This window comes from Protomyctophum parallelum (assembly GCF_964188405.1).
Source record: "Protomyctophum parallelum genome assembly, chromosome: 18".
Lineage (NCBI taxonomy): Eukaryota > Metazoa > Chordata > Actinopteri > Myctophiformes > Myctophidae > Protomyctophum > Protomyctophum parallelum.
Genome location: NC_139716.1, coordinates 24,522,352 through 24,545,851, shown reverse-complemented (window position 1 = coordinate 24,545,851; position 23,500 = coordinate 24,522,352). Strand labels below are relative to the sequence as shown.

The following is a 23,500-nucleotide window of genomic DNA, read 5'->3' as shown; positions in this document are numbered from 1 at the left end:
CCCTACTGCATTAGTAACTTTTTCATTTATTTGTTCATTTCCTGAAAAGTTCATAGGAATGTAGGAAAACGAAAAAAGGGGGATATTTACTCGTGAACCATGAAAATGGTTCCGTGGTGCGTCCTTCGAAAGCCTACAGGGGTTGTGCAAGGATGCGCTGTGATTGGCCAGAGCACTTGTCCAAGGACACGCTATGATTGGCTCTTAGCCACTTGTGGCTCGTGCTCGGTGGTGTCTCGCGTGGATCAAGTTCGCTTGAGATGGCGGGCGGGCCTCTGTCACGGTCTAGCCCAGCATAGAGTTATATATTTAGGTCTAGTCCGCAGTTGTGGTAGGCGAGAAGAAGTGGGGAGTGGTTATAAGCACAACACGCGCAGTATTTAGAATGTCGCTTCCGTACCGTGACCCACTGTTTGGGGAAACACCCTGCCTGCTCCAAATCCCACTTCACCTCCTTCATTCCTTCCGCTCGTCAGGTGTTCAACGGCCTCATTGAGTTGGTGACGTCGTGCGGGAACTACAGCCACTACCGCCGGCGCTTCTCGGAGTGCACAGGCTTCCGTTTCCCCATCCTGGGCGTGCACCTGAAGGACCTGATCGCTGTGCACGTGGCGCTGCCCGACTGGACGGACCGGGAGAAGACGCGGGTCAACCTGGCCAAGACGCAGCAGCTGTACGCCATCCTGCAGGAGCTGGCGCTGATCCAGACCACGCCGCCCAGCAGCGTCGACGCCAACACGGACCTGCTCAATCTGCTCACGGTTAGTTACGGTAACTGTATTATAGCACTGTCTCTCACTCCATTTCTATCTCTCATGTATCTCAAAGGGCTATATATGCACACACGAAAAAAGCGCCTACTCCAGGTGTCTCTCTGTTTTTAACAGCTGGTGGATGGAAATTATGCCAGCACGCGACTTCAACTTGCAGCGTCGGCAAATCACCTCCGTCGACGCGTCGAGTTTCAGCCGCGCGCGAGCATCATTTCCATCAACCAGCTGGTTTGTGCTGTGACGGTGTGCCTCGCCCTTACCGATCCTCTCAGTTATGAGGCCCTTACCGATCTTCTCAGTTATGAGGCCCTTACCGATCTTCTCAGTTATGAGGCCCTTACCGATCTTTTCAGTTATGAGGCCCTTACCGATCCTCTCAGTTATGAGGCCCTTACCGATCTTCTCAGTTATGAGGCTCTACATAAGCAAAGCTAAATCAATAATTTCACTCCATTTTGATTAGCTTCCACTTCCATGGAAACGTGAACAGCGGCAGAATAATGGCCTGTTATTGAGAACAGTGGTCTGCTATTCAGAAATATGAGACTTCAGAATGGATCAATCAGAATTGAGTATTAAACAAATTGTACTCTCTTCTAATAAAAAAGCATGATGCAACAGTTGATCACATTTAAAAAAATAAAATAAATTTGACAAAACTGGGAGCTGATCAAATTTACCCAGGTCAGTGACAGTGTGTGAGGATATTGTGAGGATAAAATGCCTTTGGTAAGTAACGGTATTTTAATTATTTTACCCAACCTCCTGAGCCTTACGCCTGCCATTGTGAATCGATACTTTCTCTCATATCGCCTCATACAAGGTGGGGGTTAGTGGGCGTGACAAAGTGCCTTTCCAGAGGTCATTTATCATCCTCATTATGCCCTTGTCTACTACAGTTTTGCCCACGCCTCAGAAGTGGCCTGTGTGCACATTCTGTGTTTTAAGTCCATCGCTTTATTACTGACCCCATGCATGCATCCTCTGGTGTGGGGAATGAGCGATCATCTTTAACTGCTTGTCTGGGTGGCTAGACCTAGCAGCGAATTACTCTGTCGTGTAGATTTCAACATCTGATTCTGCACCTTTGTCTGGGAATACAGAGTGAGATTGATCTTGAGTGCAGACTCTCTTCCTCTCAGACAGTTATTGCCACTGCTATTGAGGTCGGTGCGGTCTTCTGTGAACCGCTAGCAATTTAGTTTAAGAAGGTGCAATTTGAGGTTATGATCCATATATACAACACAATTAGTTTAGAAAGTTGCAATTTGAGCATGATGGTGCGAGAAGGTTCTGGTTCTGGTTCTTCAGTTCATTCATGTATCTGATTGTTCAGGGAAAGAAAAATTGTCTAAACTGCTGTGTCTCTGTGTTTGATCTATATCCTTTTTGTCAGTTGCAGATAACACTTCTGAATTTAGCAGATCTACGAAAACAAATGTGGCCCTAATCTTTGAACATTTATTCTTTCAACTCATATATTAGTAGGGTGACCCTATGCGTGGGACAGTCCCTCATTGCCAGGACTTTTCAGGCGTCCCACAAATTGAGACCATGTCCCACATTGTGACTAGCAGTGTTAAAATGCCCGCTATAATCCCCTAATAGTTGGCTTTCTATTGTAAAGCTCTCATTGCCTCTTTCCTGCCAAATGTAGCCTACTATTAATAAGTCTGTTAAAATAACATGGGAAATATCCCTTAGGCTACGGTACCAAGTCAGCCATTCTACCCATGACCAAGATTTGCATTTAAAACCAAATGTGAGATCAGAGGGGTTTAATAATAAAATGATAGGCATTATTAGGCCTAGGCCTTTATAGACGGAGCTTGAAACAGAACCTGTATTCTCAGTTGAGATTCTGGTTGGTTTACATTACTGCGGTCAGTAGTCAGGCTGCATTCAGGTGTTAATGGCAAATTGGCAATACCAAAATAAGTCGGAAGTCCATGAGCCAGAGCTCCAAATTTGGGCTCCTAATCTGAGCATTATATAAAAATATGCCAGAATTTGCATAACTTTTGGATATAAGAGGCAACCTTCTTATTTAATTTTGTTTACATGTTAGAATCAAAGGTTTTAAGTAATAAGTTGCTACCCCGCCCCGTCCCGTCCCACACAAGTGATACTTCTGTCCCTCAAATGAACATTTTGGATCTAGTCACCCTATCTATTAGGGGGGGTCCCTGGAACAACATATTTTTAGATGGGGCTCGGTGGCCAATTACATATAATTGTGGGGGTCCTTGACAAGTTGACATAGATTTAGGAGACATTTTGTAGAATCTGGTCTCAGGTCTAAATGGGTGTCTTCCTGAACAGCTTCCCCTCAACTGTCCCCGAGATCAATCACTACATTTCACTGCAGGTGTAAATTACTTATTATTCAGAGCTGAGGAGAGACCCACGGAGCTGGACATGGTCAATACCTAATTGTCCCATCATGCAGACACTTATTTCCGTTGAGGTGTGCTCTGCTTTGCTGCGAGGCAACGAGAGTTGAACAGTCAAGCGTGGTAAGGTATAGCTATAATAAGCAAACTGATGAAGGCAATGCTTTTTCTCCTCCTGGCTGAGTCATACTCAATGCTCGTTATAAAGAGGACCTATTACTGCATCCTCAATATTCTAGTCTAACCTCGATCCTGCGATTCAGAGGTGAAAACAATCAAAAATCCAATTTCCACCCTGGAGTCAACCACTTAAACTCAATATAGCCCATGCAGGAACACAATAGAGTCAGTGTATAGAACACCTCTGTGTGGAAGAATGTAGCCAACAACAAATGACAGTGGATGATTATGGGGGACAGCTGGGGCCGCTCGAACATATGTTGCAATGGTAGCATCCCTTTACAGAAACAAGCCGCATGAAATCGATTCAACTCAGTTATCCGTCTTGGCGATGGGATTCTAATGATGAACCTGTAAACCTGTCAGTGAGAAGTCCATTACCTTATGTGACTGGCCCTGGAATTTATAAAGACAGACCATCCCAATTAGAGCCACTAGAGGCGAAATGGTACACCAATCCTACAAATGGTATCCTTAAGGTACTTTCAGACGGGCATCGATTAACGCAGACGTCTGCTCCAGGAAGCGCAAGCGTAAAACAATGCTAAACAGAATCCAAGTCTAGTTAGTCATTGGCGTGTGCACGAAACGAGCAATACGCTTGTGTCGTCGCCCCCCCTTCGACTTCTCCGCACGTACAGAGAAAAAAAACGCAGGTCTCATTGAAAATGAATTACTAGCTCGCGTTTAATCGCTGCCCGTTTGAAAGGACCTTAAGTCTGACGGCAGATCACGCAAACGTCATACAGTATGTTTACTGGTAGGCAATCCCACGAGAGTGTGTTGTCGGGACAGAGAAAGGTCTAACAAAGTTGATTTTCTCCTGATTTGTCTCTGAAAGAAATCCATTTTAGTATGAAAATCTTGGGAATATTGTGTGGTATTGTGGTCCAATATTTCTATCAAAGTCAAAGTCGTACGATTTGTCACACGTTACCGCAGTGAAATTTGTTTACCATATGTGCCCCATCTCTTGGAGCGGTGAGCCACAGCCATGCCGTGCTCGGGAATCATTTGATTATTTGAGCTGACCCCCCCGATCCAACCCATTGAGTGCCAAGCAGGGAGGCTGACCCGGCCAGGGATGGAACCCCCGACCTCGCAGTTTCAGGGCGGCCACTCTAACCACAAGGCCACTGTCAGTGACCGTGAGGCTAAAGAATGGTTCAGATAAGCTGTTCACTCTTCTAATGTAATGAATAGACTCCAACCTGCTTCCGGTGTCCTGAAAAAGGCATCCACCTACTTCACGCAGATACGGGAAGTAAAGCGGAGATGGCATGTCTTGCTATTTTAATCTTGGCTGTACTAGTCTGTCACTCTGTTTATACTCCTACACTGTTCCGCTGAAACTTGTCCCAAACATGTGCTTGTTTTCAACCCATTTTTAACCTGAGGCCGAAAAAATGCTTCTAAATCTAAACAGTTTTCTGAAATGTTTCTCAACCTTTTCATGTCAAGGACCCCCAGAATTATCTGTATTTGGCCGCGGATCCCCATCTGAAAATATGAAGTTTCAGGGACCCCCCCAGAAGCAAAGATTTGAGTTAAAGCATAAAAAGGAGACTCCGCTCCGTCCGACTTTGTTACAGGCCTAAACATTCTCCCCTTCCTCCCCACACACACGGGAACAGTTTAGACATATAATAAATATTCTAATAAATATTCACATTTCCCCCTCATGCACAAGATCGGTGATCGTATCGGTCTAAAAAAACAAACAAAAAAAAACATCAGTGCTCCAGTGAAAGCACATCTCGCCATGTGTAAAAAAAGGACATTTCACTCATGACTCGAAACAAGGCAAAGCTTTTTATAACTCCACATTTTGACGATCTGACGAGGCTGTTCCATTTGTCCCGCCGTGCTGTGCAGGTGTCCTTAGACCAGTATCACACGGAAGAGGAGATCTACCAGATGTCTTTACAGCGAGAGCCCCGCAGCGCCAGGCCCGCGGTGAGCATTGATTTTATAACACCGGTCCATTATACAGGAGATCATTATCGTCATCTTCCCCACCGACCTTTAACTGTGCACAGACAGACACATAGTCGATGACGTAACCCAGAGGTGGGCAACGTTGACGATGTTGTTCCACACTCACGCCAGAGGGACACATTGCATATAACTGTGCACAGACTAGGCATGTAACGATATATCGTATATCGATATTAATCCCGACGATATGAATCTATTCGAATCGATTCATTGAAATATATATATATATATATATATATATATTTTTTTTAGGTGTGAAATGTGAGCTTTAGTCATATTCCATCATATTCAAGTGCTATGGAGAGAGATGATAGTCACTTCCAGTAGTAGAGCACTGTAGAGGGGAGCTGTGTGTGTCTGTGACTGTGCCCAGGTGATGATGGTCATCGATGCTCATCAAGGAAGGCAATTATGTTTCTGCACTGTCAAAAGTAATGCTACTTCTTTTGCAATGTAGTTAAATAAAAAATCTCAGGGGGGAAGATAAATATAAAATTAAAAAAATAATATTTTTTCTTTAAAATATATATATCTTTTTATATCGTGAAAAATCTTATCGTGAACCTCATATCGTGATACGAATCGTGAGTTGAGTGAATCGTTACATGCCTAGCACAGACAGACGCATAGTCGATGACGTAACCCAGGGGTGGGCAACGTTGACAATGGAGAGGGAGCACTGTTGTTCCACACTCACTCCAGAGGGACACATTGCATATAATAGTAAAAATAGCCGATCAACAACAAGCTCAAGCTTGTATATCAGCTATTTTTGCTATTTTTGCTATTATTTGAATGGAAAATTGGAATCCTGCAAAGTAACATTTTTATTACATTTCAAATGCCTTTAATTATAATTGTGTTAACTTTATGAACTACATACAATGGACATTCAGCTACTAATATGGACTGAAGTAATTAAATTAAAGCGGGTCAATGTTTGCATGTTTGGAATTGTAACAGCTGAAATAAATACCAATATCAATATTCTGATATTAACCTGCGGGCCGCATTAAGTGAAGGTGAGCGGCCGCATGTGGCCCCCGGGCCTCCAGTTGCCCATCTATTTTCATTTTATTTTATTGACCTTTATTAAATCAGGGAAGACCATTGAGAGCATGCTCACTTTTGCAAGGACGCCCTTGAGTACAACATGATCACTCATACAAAACAGCAAATAACACAATTTTACATAAGGTGAAATATAGATGACAATATTAAAAATAACATATAATGCTAATACTACAAAAAAACTGTACACTCGCGTCACTATGTGTTGCATCCTCAAGTAGTGCCTTAAATGACTCGATAGAGACCAGTTTGTGCAGTTTCAGAGAGTCCTTGCCACACAGGGCCTAAATAAAACACAATTTTGTTCTCTACGAATGGGGTCGGATGGTCCAATTTTTCATAAAACACAGTGATGAGTATAAAAGCTATCAAGTATGATGTAACCTGAGGTTTTTTTTGGGGGTGGGTGGGTGATGGGTGGGCCTGAAACAGAACTCCAGCCCCTCCCCCGCCACCCCTGACCCTAAGCCCAGCATGATCGATGAGTGGGCCGTGTCCGTCAAACCCAACGCCGACCCGACCATCATCAAGAAACACATCGAGAAAATGGTGGAGGTGAGTGTCAGACGCACGCACGCACGCACGCACGCACAAACGCACGCACGCACACACGCACGCACACACTGACGCAATGCACGCACGCAAAGCACACACGCAATGGACGAAACGCACGCAATGCATGCAATGCACGCAATGCGCGCCGCACACGCAATGCACGCATGCAATGCACACACACACACACACACACACACACACAAACACCTCGGTGCTAATTACAGCCTATTCTCCTACATGTTAACTGTTGTAGCACGCAGTTAGATCTTCAGCTAAATTGGCTTGGCACAGAGTGATCTGTTGCCATAGTTACCAGAACTGGAGATTATTGGATTATATATATATACCGGTATAATGGGATTATAGTAATTTGATTTGAGTCCTTTTTCAACGGTTACATGCTGTTCATATAGTCACATCTCTTCCACAGTGGAGCAAATAAACAGCACTTTTATTTTAAATACAGTAATTACTCATACACTGCAGAAAACACTGAATTATGGATATGAATAAAGCAGAAAAACAAACAAATGTCATTCGTGAGGCATTATGATGATTGTATAGTACATTTTGAAGTAAGGATTCAGAAAATACTGTATTGAAGACAGAGTTCAAATCAAGTGAATACTAAATAATTTAAATTGATCCGATCGTCATATCATTGTTTTACATTGGCTGATCGGTGATACATAATCAATCACATATGAACCACTTTAGCCCTATTATATACTTTGTGATGCGCTAATGAAAATAGCCGATCTACAAACTAACTCACAATGAGTCGGGCGATGCATTGTGAGCTCGTAGATCTGCTGTTTTCACAAGAAAATAATTGTGTTTATTTCGGGAAATTGTTATTTGCCTATAATAACATGGCCATCATAGGTTGAAATGGTTGAAAATGAATGTACTGAAAGCGTTAAATGTTCTGGTCATTCCAGTCGGTCTTCAAGAACTTTGACGCGGACGGCGATGGACACATCTCCAGGGATGAGTTTGAAGCCATCAGGAACAACTTCCCTTACCTCAGCAAGTTTGGAGAACTGGACAAGAACCAGTAAGAGACCAGACATCTAGCGCTGTGGTTCTCAAAGTGGTCCTGAGTAGAGTTAAACTAGAGTTTAGTTCCAGCTAAATGATAGATATAGTTAGGAACCAAATGGACCCTCATGGGTCTGTAACTCTATACCCCCAACCACACCAAAGGTTCGAGACGGTTTTAGCGATATGTCTTGTTGCACGTTGACCCACGTTGACCCACGTTGACCCTAGTGATTCAACGCATGGAATCCACACCAAAGGGTTTGGGCTATTGGATTTAAGCGTTGAATCACTAGGGTCAAGCGTTAACTCCTTGCAAACGTTTGGACCCAAGGAGTTGCATGGTGACCCTTTGGTGTGGTTAGGGCTTAAGAGTATACAAATGGAACCGTTCCATTTGTACACTCTTAAAGTTATATCAAGCCTGCGGATTAGCGTTATTACAATTTACAATTCAGTCATTTACTGTAGCAAGCGCTCTTAATCCAGAGCGATTTACAGTAAGCAAGAACAAAAACATACATCAAATACATGAAGTCATTCAGTGATTCAGTTGTTATTCTAGGAATCAATGGAAGCCGTGACAGCTGTGACAGACACCTGTCAAGCATCAATCAATCCTGACACTCTTTACTTCCGTTTTGCTCTCACAGGGACGGCAAGATCAGCCGCGAGGAGATGATCGACTACTTCATGAAAGCCAGCTCGCTGCTCAACTGTAAGATGGGCTTCATTCACACGTTCACCGAGAACACCTACGTCAAGCCCACCTTCTGCGAACACTGCGCCGGCTTTGTGAGTGCACGAAGTTTTAAACATTATGTTATGCTTTAGCTATTGAAAAATAGCAGATCTACGAGCTTGTAGGTCTGCTATTTTTGAAAAATCGTGAAAATGTAGTGTAAATCTTTGAATATATATTCTTTCAGAGAGAACGTTTTTAACTCAAATCTTAGCTTCTGGGGGGGTCCCTGGAACAACATATTTTCAGATTGGGGTCGGCGGGCCAATTACATATAATTTTTGCGGTCCTTCACATGAATGGTTTGAGCACAACGGACATAGAAACACAGGTTTTTCAGAAAACTGTCATGATTTAGAAGACATTTGTAGAATCGAGCTCGGGTCTAAATGGGTTTATTTGCTAAATTCCTCACTGTCTGTAGTCACTGTACGTGTACGTGTAGAAAAATCACAACCGCGTGAAGTGAGGGGAATAGTGATGCATACATTGTCTTTGTCTTGATCATTGTTGTTGGGTTTGTTTTGAATGATAGAGCGAGTCGCGTTTCCATGCCTCTTCTAGGAATTTAAGGAGGCGTCAAATGTTGTCTGGCAGGCACAACCTTTATTTTGTCTGAGCAGAGCCAAGCAGCAAAACAACAAACATCAGCTCTCGGTTCAATTAACGTTCAACGTTTCTTTAACTCTATTTTTATTTCCATTGAGCTCTCTTTTCTTTGGTGTTACAGCTTGTGTACAGACACATGTATACCGGTAACATTATTTAGTTTTTGTTCCTGAGATATCGTAGCAGCAATAAGTACAACAAAATGGAAAATTGCAAACAAAACAACAAAACGAGGAATAATCAGACCATCAGAGGAGAAGCAGTGTCATGACTCATGAAGAGTTTGTGTCATTGGTTCTAGCTCTTAAGGTGCTGGAAGGTGTCTGTGTGCAAAGGTCTTACTCATGTAGCAGTGTCCTTCAGCATTGTGTGGTCTGTGAGCTCTGAGTCAGCCTGAAGTGTTACTTCAGGCTGACTCAGACCTCACCTGAGACAGCCATGTCATTCTGCAGGTGCCTTCTGGGTAATGTACAGTAGGGAGGGAGGTCATTCATAGGCTCTCTGACAAGGCAAGTTCATTTCTACAGTGCATTTGGAACAACAAGGCAATTCAAAGTGCTTCACATTCAACATTAAGCCCTGTTTTATACAGTGCACTGAAGATTATGAATAGTTTTGATGTGAAGACAAAGGTGCAATGGAAACGCGCTGGGCTTTTGAACACAATAAAAAAAATAGCTATTAAAAAAACAAGAATATAATATTCTTGTAATATAATATAAAATAAGCTATGCAGTGCAGCAAGAGAAAAGAATGAAAACCGCTCAAGTGGCAAACGAGAGTCTGCTACAGCACAACCGGGATCGTTGTTGCAGACCTGCAATTGCGTGGGAGTTTATTCTAGATGGTGGTACATGAAAGCTGAACGCTATACTTTTCCGTGTTCAGAAAGCACACCTGTCCCAAGTGACCTGGAGGGTTCATAATGTAGCAGAGAAGATCAATAACCCTCCTGTGTGTACAGGCAATGGTCCCTCATTGCCTGTACTATTATCCCAGGAAGGAGCTGAACAGTGACTCAGCCGTTAATGAGGAGCTGAGGGGGTGAATCTGTGGACTGAGAAGAACCTACAACAAAAGGCCACAAATACACACTTGTAGATCGTTGTAGTCATGCAGTTGTGCAGGTTGTTATGCACCAGGTACTGTACATGCGTCAGGTGCACGCCACGCACGGTCACGTGCACACAAGCATAGATACAGACAATGGTATGCATTGTGTAATCTTCACACACCGATCATATAGTGTGAACGCAGCATAAGAGGAATAATGCTCTGTCATTTCCACACCCCTTACGTGGCTATTTAAAATTGGCAACACAGAAAAGATAAACACCCGTGTCGTTTTGTACAACTCTGCTCGTCCTGTGTGTGGTGGTATGAGGCTGATATACCAGCCATTTCCTCCACCGCCCTATACATGCTTTGTGGTTTCCTCTTGGCCAGCGCTCAAAAATAATATTTTTCTGCAAACCCATTTATCAGCTCTCTTCTCTGGCTCAACGGTCAACACTAAAAAATGAAAAGAAAAAGAAACAAGCCTATGCCTGGCCGCCCACAACCATTATGGAGTTCAGTGACCCCCCCAGTGACTCAGATCTATATTTATAATCATATTCCATTCTAACGACAGCCCGCTCCAGTCTTATCGTCCTATTAATGATTCAGAGATTAAACTCTACATTATGCTCAGCGGGGGTAGTTCAAAGCTGTAGTGGAGTTATTGACCGCGTCAGGTTTTAGTACTGCGTATGTATGAGACTACAGCAGCACGCGTGCTTCCGTCCGGAGGGCCTTTGGCAGTTTATTGTGCTGGAATTCGAAAAGAGCGGAATTGAGTTATCATGTCCTGTGTCATTTCTCACTGCAGAAAATAACTTCAGAGGGTATCGGTCTGCCTTGGTTATGCACTAGTCAACACAAGTCATGTGCAACCAAGAATGTTAAAGAGAATAGTTAAAGTCATAGATGACAAACAATGCTAGCTGTGATATTTTTGTTCAGGCACGTAAGAGGGGAATGTTGTTTTTTATCCCACAATTTTGTAACCCATTTGTTCACCCAGTGTCAATTATCCTATATAATCCTGGCGCTACACTTCCTCTGCCAACCTGGGGGGAGGGGGGCAGCGGACTGACCTCATGTCTCCTTCTATGCATGAGGAGTCCAAGCTGCTTCTTTTCACCTGACAGGGGAGAGTTTCCCCGGCAGGATGTAGCACGTGGAAGGGACATGTTATTCCGACCAGTTCATTTCCCCTCCATCAGGCGCCCCGGCTGGCCAGGGGGAGGCAGTTTAGAGACCAGGATTACTGCATGTTTTTTGTGAGAGTATACCTACCCTAGGAGACACGGGGAGAACATGTGAGAGTACCTACCCTAGGGGACACTGGGAGAACATGTGAGGGTATACTTACTTACCCTAGGGGACACGGGGAGAACATGTGAGGGTATACCTACACTAGGGTACATGGGGAGAACATGTGAGAGTACCTACCCTAGGGGACACGGGGAGAACATGCAAACTCCACACAGAAAGGAGGGGAATGTTTAAGTTTAACCAATGTTTCTCACTGTACGGCAGGGCTCTTCAACTGGCGTTACTACAGGGGGGCACCAAATCTTTGTGCATTAGGAGCTTCAACCCTCACCTCCCTAATCCTATTCTAAGGGGAACATTAGCCATTAGCCAACCTCTTGTTGCAGCAGCTGAGCTTGGAGAGTTGGTGTAGAGGGAAAAGGAGCAGACCAGACTAGCCAACGGTCAAGTTGACTTATTTACATGTCGATTTCAGCTCTAATATTATAAATATTTATTTCAGACATGCTCTATAGTATGTGAAGAGTCTGCCCGTGCTCATTTTGGATCAAATATAAATATATTCAGTTTTTCTCCACAATGGCAGGCTCTCAAATCTGGTCACAAATATTGTATAATATAAAAGGTTAGGTGTCTCACACATTAATACACAAATCCAACATATTCATGGGAAGATGTGTAAACAAACAAACAACTATGAATTGACACACTCTCAGCTAAGAGGTCCTTGGCCTGACAAAACATTGAGAACCCCTGCTGTACGCACGGTAAGTGTTTGTGTGCAGTATTTAGTTGCCATAATAATGCCACACTGTGCCCTTGCAGGGAAACAAACCTTGAGTTTGTCTGGTAGGACAAGATAGTGCAGAAGAACATTCTTTATTTTGAAATAGTATTTGTTATTGTAGTGCATGGGAAATACAGTGTGCACAGATGTTTTATTTGTAGAGATGTCCCGATACTGTATCTGTATCGGGAAAATCGGATCGGCCCTTATTTGTCATATCGAGTCATCTGTAAATATGCCAGTCTAACCAGCGATCCGACACATGGGTTGACACTATGGCAGGTAAATAAAATGTTGGGACATGTGGAGTTTGCTTTTCCACTCAAAGCTGCATTTCATAGAGGAGTCTGCTATAAACACAACACGAGATCACAACACTGGTATCGGTATTCGGTATCGGCACATACAGAAATTGAGATATCGGGATCGGATCGGAAACATCCGGGACATCCCTATTTATTTGCATTAGAAGAGACTTGCACCGGTGGTGGAGTCTGAATTCTATTATGAACTGAACCATTTAGCATTTCAATATATCTTTATTATAATGTTAGCAAGGACACATGCTTTTTTTTTTGCGGTATGAAGATTGTCAATGAGATAACCCTACATTATCCATTTGCATACCTTCTGTTCGCCTTCTCACCCCCAGATTGCAATCCACCTTTGAGGGGATAATTATTTTCTTGGAGGCATTGTTTGTGTATTTGTAGTGGAGTAACACATGCAATAAGGAGAACATCTTTTGATCAAATTGATCAAAAGAACTTCTTCAGTCACTGCAGGGGTAGACTGGAACTCACCTATGATTTCTATGGCATAGGCAGCTCCCGGCAGGATCCGCCGGGAGAAACTACACGTAGCTGCATGACATGAGACTAATTAATTAGAGCGACAGAGAGAGAGAGGAGTGTGTGTGTATGTGTGTGTGTGTGTGTGTGTGTGTGTGTGTGTGTGTGTGTGTGTGTGTGTGTTTAACAATGGTGCAGATGATCAGAAATCAGCAGAGAGTGAGCGACGTTTGCTCTATTGTACGTATGTCGAATTGAAGTGGACTCGGCCCCAGACTTTTTTTTCTTCTCCCTGGAAATAAAAACATCTGGGTTTCTGAGGCTACTCCAGGGGTGAAGCACTGTAGTTCCCTGGAATAGAAATGTACTATACAACTCAAGTATGGTAAGTGGCCATGCAGCAAAGAGGAATGAATGCACTGTGTGTAGGACCTTGAAGTACTCATGGTGAGAAGTACACATGAAGAGTGTGTGTGTGTGTGTGTGTGTGTGTGTGTGTGTGTGTGTGTGTGTGTGTGTGTGTGTGCGCGCGCGCGCGTGAGGAGGTCAGTGTTTTTTTGTCCATCCTCAGATGTGGCAGACGTCTCTTTTATGTCATTGTTCGTCCGCCAGCCGCACACATCCTGCTTTCTGAACGGCCCACGTCCTCTCTGTCCTCTCTGTTCACTCTTTACCCCTTCGATGGTCTGTTCCTCTCCTTTGCCCTTCATCCGGGCAATTCTCTCGCTGGCATCATTTGTTTTCATAGAACTCTCTCTCTCTCTCCCTCTCTCTCTCTCTCTGCTGTCATCTCTCTGGATGTGTTTGTTTGATTGGTTTCGTATCAACGTCGTCAACTCTGAAGACGACCCAATTGTACTTGAATCGATACTGTGCATCTGCTGGCATCTCTTGTCTTATAGAACTCTGTCTCTGTCTGTCTCTTTTTGTAGATATGGGGATTCTACAAGCAAGGCTACAAGTGTAAAGGTAAGAGAGCCACCGTATCACACAAACTCTGTCAGTCACAGAGGTTTCTACGGCAATCTACACTTATTGTTAAACATCTGCAGTACTTAAGTTACAAGAAGTCAATACAATTATCCTAGGGAATGCAGAAGAATTGTGTTTTTGATCAACGTTTGCCTGTTATCTCTCATTGTGGACAAAATCTTAGCAGACGGCGACAACATTATTCTAAGTTTTAGGTCGGAGAGACGAAATCTCATCAAATGGTGGTCCGTGTCTCAAATGCTGAATAAATAATGGACAAACATGGAAAAGGTTGAAAACCTTGAAAACCTATACAAACGCAGCATTGAATGAGGTTATGCCATTCCCATTGATTTCCAGACAGCCGTCAGAGTCACGTGCGAGTGCACACACACACACACACACACACACACACACACACACACACACACACACACACACACACACACACACACACACACACACCGACGGTCGGCTGAATGTCAACAACGTGGAAGCTACTGTATGGCAAACATAGCATGGCCCCTTTTATTTCCTCGTTCAAACCCTGTTAGTGGGTGATTGAATGAGCACAATGATCCCACTACTAGGGTGGAATATTTGTCTGTTCAGGGTCTCTGGCAGAGCGCTGTTTGAAGAAGGTGCCTTATTTCCCAAGTGTACACACACACACATTACACACACAGGCAAACCTATTTGCTTTCGCCATGCACGCATGGCACGCACGTGCAGATGAACAGGCACACGCACATACAGCACAGGCACACGCACGCACATGCACAGGCACACAGACTTACACACTCACTACCACCACCATCATCATCATCTCCCCAACCCAATCAATCTTCCTTCCTTCCTATCGGTCCAACTCACTGACAAATAATTAAACAGTGATGGTCGGCAGAGATAGTTACTCCGACACGTGCCAGTGCACGCACGCATGCACGCACGCACGCACGCACGCACACACGGTGCACGCACACACCAGGACTGTGCGCTCCCGCCCTAGCTCCCCTGCATCCTGTCCACTCTCTAGTGTAGATTGCATTTCACTGACAGCCTGACCGTGTGTATGTGCTTGTGTGTGTGTGTGCGCCCGTGCCTGCGTGTGTGTGTGTGTGTGTGTGTGTGTGTGTGTGTACATTAATGAGAGGCGAAGGAAGTCAATGAGAATCTCCCCCCACCCCTCCCCTCCCCCCACCTTCACACATTCTTCCCCCGTGTCACTGTTAGCCTACGCTCAGAGTCCAAGAGGGAACCACAGGGATGTAATTGAAACTAATGGCCTGCAGTGTGGAATGTCTTTAGCAGGGTGTGTGTGTGTGTGTGTGTGTGTGTGTGTGTGTGTGTGTGTGTGTGTGTGTGTGTGTGTGTGTGTGTGTGTGTGTGTGTGTGTGTGTGTGTGTGTGTGTGTGTGTGTGTGTGTGTGTGTGTGTGTGTGTGTGTGTGTGTGTGTGTGTGTGTGTGTGTGTGTGCGCGCGCGCGTGTCCACTGTCCATGCAGTAGTAGATAACTGTCAGCCATGCACGGTCAAGTTTTGTCTGCTGACGTTGGCATATTGTAGCCGGAGTGCAAGGTGCCTTGCAATCAACGGGCAGGTGTGAGTGCGTGCGCGCGAGCGCATGTGTACGTGCGAGTATTGTGCGTTCCAGATATCAGATGCCCATTTCCAGTGGCACTGGCATATAGCACGCTGTAGAGGGTATCATTTATTTTGGCTGGAAGTTGCAGGATTTTGGCGGAATTACCGCTCAAGGAAATTACTTTGTGACGCTTGTGTACAAATCAGTTTACATTCTCTGTGAATGAAATGAAAGTGTTATATATAATATCGTATTATCCGGGGGAAATATATTTGACGGATGTCCCCTCCTCTCCCCCCCACCCCCCCCCCCCCCCCTCAGCGTGCGGGGTGAACTGCCACAAGGCGTGCCGGGGTCGCCTGGCCGTGGAGTGCCGCAAGCGGACCAAGAGCATCAGCCACGAGGCTCCGCCCAGCCTGCAGGCACGCTCCTACAGCTTCCCCCCGCCTGCCAACACCCCGCCCAGCCTGCAGAACACAGGTGAACACACACACACACACACACACACACGGACGCACACTGACGCACACACTTTACCTTTCTCCTCTTTGTAGGAAGAGCTCTGTCTGATGGAAGGGAACAAATGGAAAATGTGCTACAGACTATACTACTAGGCCTATAGAGCGTTGCAGTCCCGCCCCCCTGCGAGGGCACCAGGAAATAATTCCCCATTAATTTGTTCCCATAGACGTTTCAAAAGGTATTTATTTAAAGACCTTCAAAGCCTCGGACAAAGCCAACAGCCGAATTGACAAATCATGACAATAAACACATTTTTGGGGGCGGAACAGATAATCAGAAAGACGAAAAAAGGGCAGGGTACAACACTTTTATTTTGTTGTTTTTCCTTCTTTCTAATTATTTGTTCAGCCCCAAAAACATGTTGTTCATTGTCATCTACAAGCTCATAGCACGGCACTGAGTGCCGCGCTATGAGCTTGTAGATCTGCTATTTTTTAAAATCGTGAAAACGTGTGCAAATCTTTGAATATATACGTTTTTAACGCATATGTTTGCTTCTGGGGGGGGGGTCCCTGAAACAACATGTTTTCAGATGGGGGTCGCCCTACACATACATATAATTCTGTGTGTCCTTGACATGAAAATGTTTGAGAACGACTGACATAGAAATATGGGTTTTTCAGAAAACGGATTTGTGAATCGACCCCAGGTCTAAATGGGTTAAGGTCTTTAATAAATACTTTTTGAAATGTCTATGGGGAAAATTAATCATTTCCTGGTGCCCTCGTCGTTCTGAAAGGGGGCGGGACAGCGACGCTCTATATACAGACGTACAAACTTGTGCATTCATCCAATCAACAATCGCCTCACAAAGAGACATTGTTCGGTGGGATATAAGTAATTATAGACTGGTTCGCTCAACAGAGGACAATCTCATGGCTTTCCTTGCTTTTTGAGCTGGGTGGGTATTTTTAGCATTTGGCATGCTTTATAGAGAGAGAGAGAGAGAGAGAGAGAGAGAGAGAGAGAGAGAGAGAGATAATATGGTGCACTCTGCCAGGTGAGCCACCTGCAGTGTGCTCAGAGAAACATTTGGAGAGTTAAAAACAACAACTGCATTGCAGATCCAATCCAAAGACTTTACAGAAATCAATGTTTGATCTAGAATAGTCATTCTTATGCATTATTATCACATTGGGCTAAACTTAGCTGTTGAAATAACAGTGGAACTGTTCTTCATTTGGCCGGGAACCCCCCCTGGCACGCACCCAAGGACCCCTCCTGCCTGGGGGCCTTTAATACACAACGCAACCACTGATGGACGCACGGATGGTTAATGGCAATTACACACAATTCAATTTGGAGATGTGTGTGTGTGTGTGTGTGTGTGTGTGTGTGTGTGTGTGTGTGTGTGTGTGTGTGTGTGTGTGTGTGTGTGTGTGTGTGTGTGTGTGTGTGTGTGTGTGTGTGTGTGTGTGTGTGTGTGTGTGTGTGTGTGTGTGTGCAGTAATTGGATATTAGGGTGGTGAGGGTGGTGTTGGAGCAAAGGCCATTGGGGTCACCAAATGCTTTTAGCTATTATACAATTTTATAATTTTTAGTATAATCTGTATGTAGTGTATGTACAGTATATAGTCTGATCAGCCTGTGGTGGGCCAACCTCGGCAGAGGTTCGGGATACACAACTGAAGATGTGTCGTACTGGTGGCACCACGGGATCATTGACAATTCCACCCCACCCAAGAGGTCATCTTCAATGCGTTCCAATTGTTGTGCTGAATATTTAGGGATCTTTTAACAACCAGTCCTATTAAGAATCCATGAACAACATTGAAATAATCTCAAATGCAGCTGCAGTCCTTTATTCTTTATTCATATGGATGCCCATCAGCTGCCACAGAAGTAGCAGCTATACTAGTCTACTCTTCCTGGGGTCCATGACAAACATATAACACGACACAATAAAACGAACACAACACAATAAAAACATGTACAATTCATCATTGATGAATACAAATTCATTCAAAAGTATTACGTCAATTAATCCAAATTAAAATTGGGGTAAGTGATCAGGTGTCCTCAAGTAGTACCCTGAATATGTCTCTATGGAGACCAATCCATTCAGTTTTAGAGAGTTCTGAAGTGTAGTCCATTATTATAGTGATAAGTCTAATGAGTGTCTGTGAGCGAGTTTGACATTCCGTGGTTTTACAGTATTTGAAAAATGATGAAGATAAAAAGTGCGATAAAAAGGTGAACCTTGAAGTGCCTCGTTTACAACTAAGTGTTTGTCCTTGATCAAGGTTTCCTCACTTAATCACCGTTTGAGGCATTGCTTCCTACTGGCTGCACTACGCTGGCTATTTTTTGATTTGATTTGATTTGAATAGCAATTATAGCCAATGAACCATTTCGGTGGTGGTCACTTATGTTGTCACTCTCTTACAAGGGCAGGTTACTCTTGACTGAGTAGTAAACACAATACATTTCAAATATAATACTCTACGTTTTGCCGTCTCTTTTCATATCTCCTCCAGTCATTGCGGAAGAAGACATCGAGGCGGTAGAAGACGGTGTGTTTGACATCCACCTATAACCAGGTGAGGATGTTTATTTACCTCTGCTGGCACTCGGGCTCCGAGGCCTGACCACGTCCACAGGCACTCGCTGTCTTGTTTAAACAAGACCATCTAACGCAGGAAGAGTGGGCTTACGGGGATATTTGAAGAGGAGGAAAAAGGAAAACACTGAGGATGTGTCGCATTGATTGATCGGTCTGTTGAAGTTGCCGTTGCTCTTTTTTCCCCCCAGAATCCTTCCTTTGCTTGGCGGATTAAGCTGGAAATTCCAGCACTTATGTTGGAAGCCATGCTGTGGCAGAGAGAGAGAAGAGAGTGCAGCCTGAATGTCAGTTAGACATCTAGACAGGCCTCAAAAAACAGAACATTGAATTGCACTGAACACGACAAAGCATACCTACTACATGCTGCCATTTAGTGGACAGATATGGTTACTGCAACTTCAACAACATCCCTTCATGCAAAGAGACGAATGTGCTGAGAAATGTGAACTCAAAGTGGAATGTCTTTGTACGTGGTATTCTATGTAAAATCTCTGCATTTTGGTTACATGTCAACATGTAGTGTTATAGAGCGTCGCAGTCTCGTCCCCCAGCGAGGACACCAGAAGAGAATTTCACATAATGTTTTTTCGTTTTGTTGCGATAATCCTCCCTACTATAGAGTGTGCTGACCATAAGGAGTTCCTCCCTGTCCCCAGTTAACCCCTGGGGCTGGGGGTAAAAAAACCATAGGTTTCGTTTTTGGCTAGGTGCACGTGGCCCAGCCTTCATCCAATCAGGATATAGAGGGGCCTTCTGCCAATCATGATCGAGCGGGGATTGAGCCTTGGTGTGTGTGCTGTTGGCCTGTCACGTGTCCCCCCACTGTAGTGCGTGCATGTGCACATATTATTACCGGGGCGGAGCGGGGTTTTTTCCAAATCACTGAATGCTCCTTTAAATACTTTTTGAAACGTCTATGAATGATAAATTCTCTTCTGGTGCCCTCGTCGTTTTGAAAGGGGGTGGGACTGCGACGCTCTATACTGCAAAAAAAGGAAAGAAAGAAAGAAAAACATGACTTATTTTAACACTTAAATGTAAGAGTAAATCAGACGAATATTTACTCGTTAGAATTTCGGGAGTAGTTGATTTTTTTTGGAATTCTATTTTGGCGTGCACGTTGCTGCAGATTGCAATGGCTGTACATGTATGTGTTCCCATGTGTTTCTAAAAAAACCACAGGTGCTGTTATTGCCAAGAATGTAAACTTAATGCCACATAGACCAGTCTCAGTATTTCTGAGACCCTCTGCTTTGTATTGTAGCGTCTTGTTTTGAAGTAGATTTCAATGGGCCAATTGTAGGACCAATTTTTATTGTCATATCCAGGAGAAGAAGAAGAGAAAAAATAGAAATTCTCCAATGCATTGATATTGTCAGATATGTAGTGGAGATTGCAGCCATCTTGCAGACAACATAAACAACAGTTGAAAGCAGTGGTTCTTAACCTGTGGTCCACTGGTAGGTCTCAAGGGTATTACAAGTGGGCCCTCAAATAATTGGCTAAACACTAAGATTTTAATGTAACATAGACCTATATATATTACAGTATATATGAACATCTTGAAAAAGAAATTTCATTTTGATACCAATAAATACATAGGCTACCTAAAGTACACCACGTGAGTGAAAATGCCAGTGTTATACGTGTTAACCCAGTCCCCGCCTTTGGCGTGAACCTGCATCATTTTGATTAATATCAGGTTTATTCCACGGCCCATAGTCGACGCTGTGATCCTCGCCATCATGGTTTCTCTGCCCTCATCGCGAAACCAGAAGTGATATGCGACAACACACACATTAGTTAGAAGACAACGTAACATCCGGTCGCAGATTTTTGGCTCTTCAAAATAAGGGTTGACCGGGGGGAAATCCTGGCAATACAAGGTGAATTAATGAATGAATCCTGGCGGGGAATGGGTTGTGATCAAACAGGTGGGGGGCCCCTCATGAGATCTCCAAGTGGGTCCTGATGGATCCAGGGGAGGTTTGGAACCACTGCTTTATACCACCGCATGGACAGTGACAACGGATCGTGATGTACAGAGTACAGTGTTACAGTATATTTTTGTCATGTTTATTTCAGTATAACTGTCCTGTGGTATGGTATAGTTGCTGTGCTGTTGACTTCCAGTGTACACAGATGAGATCGTTCTGTACTAATAGCGTTCTATGAATGAATGAATGAATGTAGCAAAACAGAAGGAAAACACTGCTGTCAGATGAAAACCCTCATCATGTCAAATTAATCATTTATCACCGTAAGTCCTATCTAATTAAACCTACATTTGTTGTGAAGATAGCCTATCTACAAGCTTGCATGTCTTGTATCTTTTTATTTTGGAAATTAGGATAAATACATTTTAAAAAGAACATATACATTTATTAAATTTTTTCCCCCAAATTTAAGTTTGGGGACAATAGTGCAACAGAGACTACAAAAGACCTACATATATACAGTATATGTATACACAAAATGACAGAATACAAACAATTTAAAAGTATTGTACTGTATTTTACAGTACATGTGCAAACCAACCACACACCAACATCATGGTATCTTTCATCTGACAGCAGTAGGGTAGGGTGGGGGGGGGGTATTGCCCTGAGAATCTATTTTGATACCAGTTGTATTTTAATGTTTTACCGTGCATGCTTTTAAGCTTCCTGAGCTCCGTTCTCTATAGCCAGGATGTCTCTTATTGCCAAACATATTGTCTCTGTTGGGTGGAAACCTCGTATGACCTGGTAAACCTGGTTTTATCAGGATTCAGATGAAAAATAGCCAAAGTAGCAGACAGTGTTGATTTTGTCGACTAAAACTATGACGAAAAATACTCGCCGACTGCCTTTTTTCACAGAACCCGCATGAGCTTGTAGATCTGCTATTTTGTGTAAGTGCCATTACGACGGCATCAAGGCCCGCCAAAACACATTTTAGTCGACTAAATCAACTCTAGATTTAGTCGACTACAACTAGACTAACATTATCACATATTCCAGGTGACTAAAATGTGACTAAAACTATGAGACTATGACTATAACTAAAATAAAATAAAAATCCTGTCAAAATCAACACTGGTAGCAGATCTACAAGCGCAAAACGTGTCGTTTCGCACCGCATTTCCTGCTTGCAGATCTACTACTTTGATGCTTTTTTCTGTGATGCTGTACTGTGACCAAGTATGCAGTAGGACGTTAATTTCAGTGTTGTTTTCGTTGACTAAAACGAAGACGAAAAATGTTCGTCGACTACATTTTTCCACTGACAAAAACTATTATATTGGAAACTAAATGAAAACTAAGCTATTATGACTAAAACTAAGACTAAATATACTGACAATTTCGTCAACAAATAAAAACTAGACTAAAATGTTAGGTAGCAAGACAAGAGATCCAGTATAAGTCCTTTTACACTTGGTTGCATGCTGACAATAGCCGATCTACAAGCTGATCAATAGCCGATCTACAAGCTCACAACGCGTCGCAGTGCGACCCGTTGTGAGCTTGTAGATCGGCTATTTTCAGCCATTATGACGGCATCAAGGCCTGCCAAAGTAGATTTTAGTCGACTAAATCACATGTAGATTTAGTCGACTAAAATCGCATGAGATTTAGTTGACTAAAACTAAACCAACACATTCCAGGTGACTAAAATGTGACTAAAACGAAGTGAAAACTAATCAAGAGACTATCACTAAAACTAAAATAGAAATTTTTGCTGCCAAAAACAACACTGGTTAATTTAAGTAAGGAGGTTTCTGCCTGACATCAACAATAGTTTTTTTTAATGTACTGTAGCATGGGTAATTCTCCTTTATTTAATTAAGGACACATGCAATCTTGAATATCACTATGAAAGAAATAGCTGAATATTTCCATGGTCTTGTGCCTGTCGAAGAGATGGAGGTGAACCTTGAAGTGCCACGTTATATACTGTAACTGATTGTTTGTCCTTGATCAAGGTTTTCCTCTCTTATAAAAGCTGTTTGAGGTATTTCTTTCCCAGATGTATAAGAGAGAGTAAATACTGGCTATGTCACTATACTGGCTGGACTATTTTCTTGCTTCGTCTGTGAAATAATCTTTCAGGGTAATAATATAGTACATTAATGTTTGTCCCTTAAAACACAATATTTGCCACACTGAACGCTAAGTGCTCACAACCGCCTTTGCCAACACGAGATATCTCGGGTTTGTTTCATTTAATTTGATCCATAATTAATAGTAGCCTATTTTATTTGCCATTTTTAGAAGCCATCGTTTGCCTCCGGTGGCTCCCATGGTGTGTTGTCATCAAATATCCCATTTTAGGGCTCAGATTGAGATAAAAGACCATGTTTAAAACATTAATTTGAGGTCGCGCTATGAAAAATAATAGTCCACCATGAAACAGAACACCACAAATGTTTGGTCAAACCATGTGACTCCCATTGGAAATGCATTGTGGCGGCCATAAAAAGAAAAGACCAAAAATGTAATTTGATGGTGTTTTATAAGTGTCGCCCTTACAATGGCAGTTTAATACATGTAATAATAGGCTGTATTGACATAATGTAGCCACATCCTCAAAGGAATTTAAGCTATTATTGCAGCTTACTA

The 23,500-nt window shown here is 43.3% G+C and overlaps 1 protein-coding gene across 5 annotated transcripts in view; it reads left to right on the top strand.

Moving 5' to 3' along the window:
• Positions 1 to 22,943, top strand: part of LOC310875899 (RAS guanyl-releasing protein 2-like) — a 68,181-nt gene extending 45,238 nt beyond the window's left edge. For 2 of the 5 annotated variants that reach the window (XM_083789331.1, XM_083789330.1), the window contains exons 9-17: positions 477 to 761; positions 5,222 to 5,302; positions 6,848 to 6,970; positions 7,912 to 8,027; positions 8,665 to 8,806; positions 14,192 to 14,228; positions 16,136 to 16,294; positions 18,814 to 18,876; positions 19,088 to 22,348. In XM_083789331.1, coding sequence (XP_083645457.1) covers positions 477 to 761; positions 5,222 to 5,302; positions 6,848 to 6,970; positions 7,912 to 8,027; positions 8,665 to 8,806; positions 14,192 to 14,228; positions 16,136 to 16,294; positions 18,814 to 18,872 — 1,002 coding nt within the window. In that variant the 3' untranslated portion in view covers positions 18,873 to 18,876; positions 19,088 to 22,348. Of the gene's footprint in view, positions 1 to 476; positions 762 to 5,221; positions 5,303 to 6,847; positions 6,971 to 7,911; positions 8,028 to 8,664; positions 8,807 to 14,191; positions 14,229 to 16,135; positions 16,295 to 18,813; positions 18,877 to 19,087; positions 22,349 to 22,411 lie in introns of those variants that run through there. The other 3 variants (XR_014570699.1, XR_014570700.1, XR_014570701.1) reach the window with 3 other exon arrangements.
• The last annotated feature ends 557 nt before the right edge of the window (positions 22,944 to 23,500 follow it).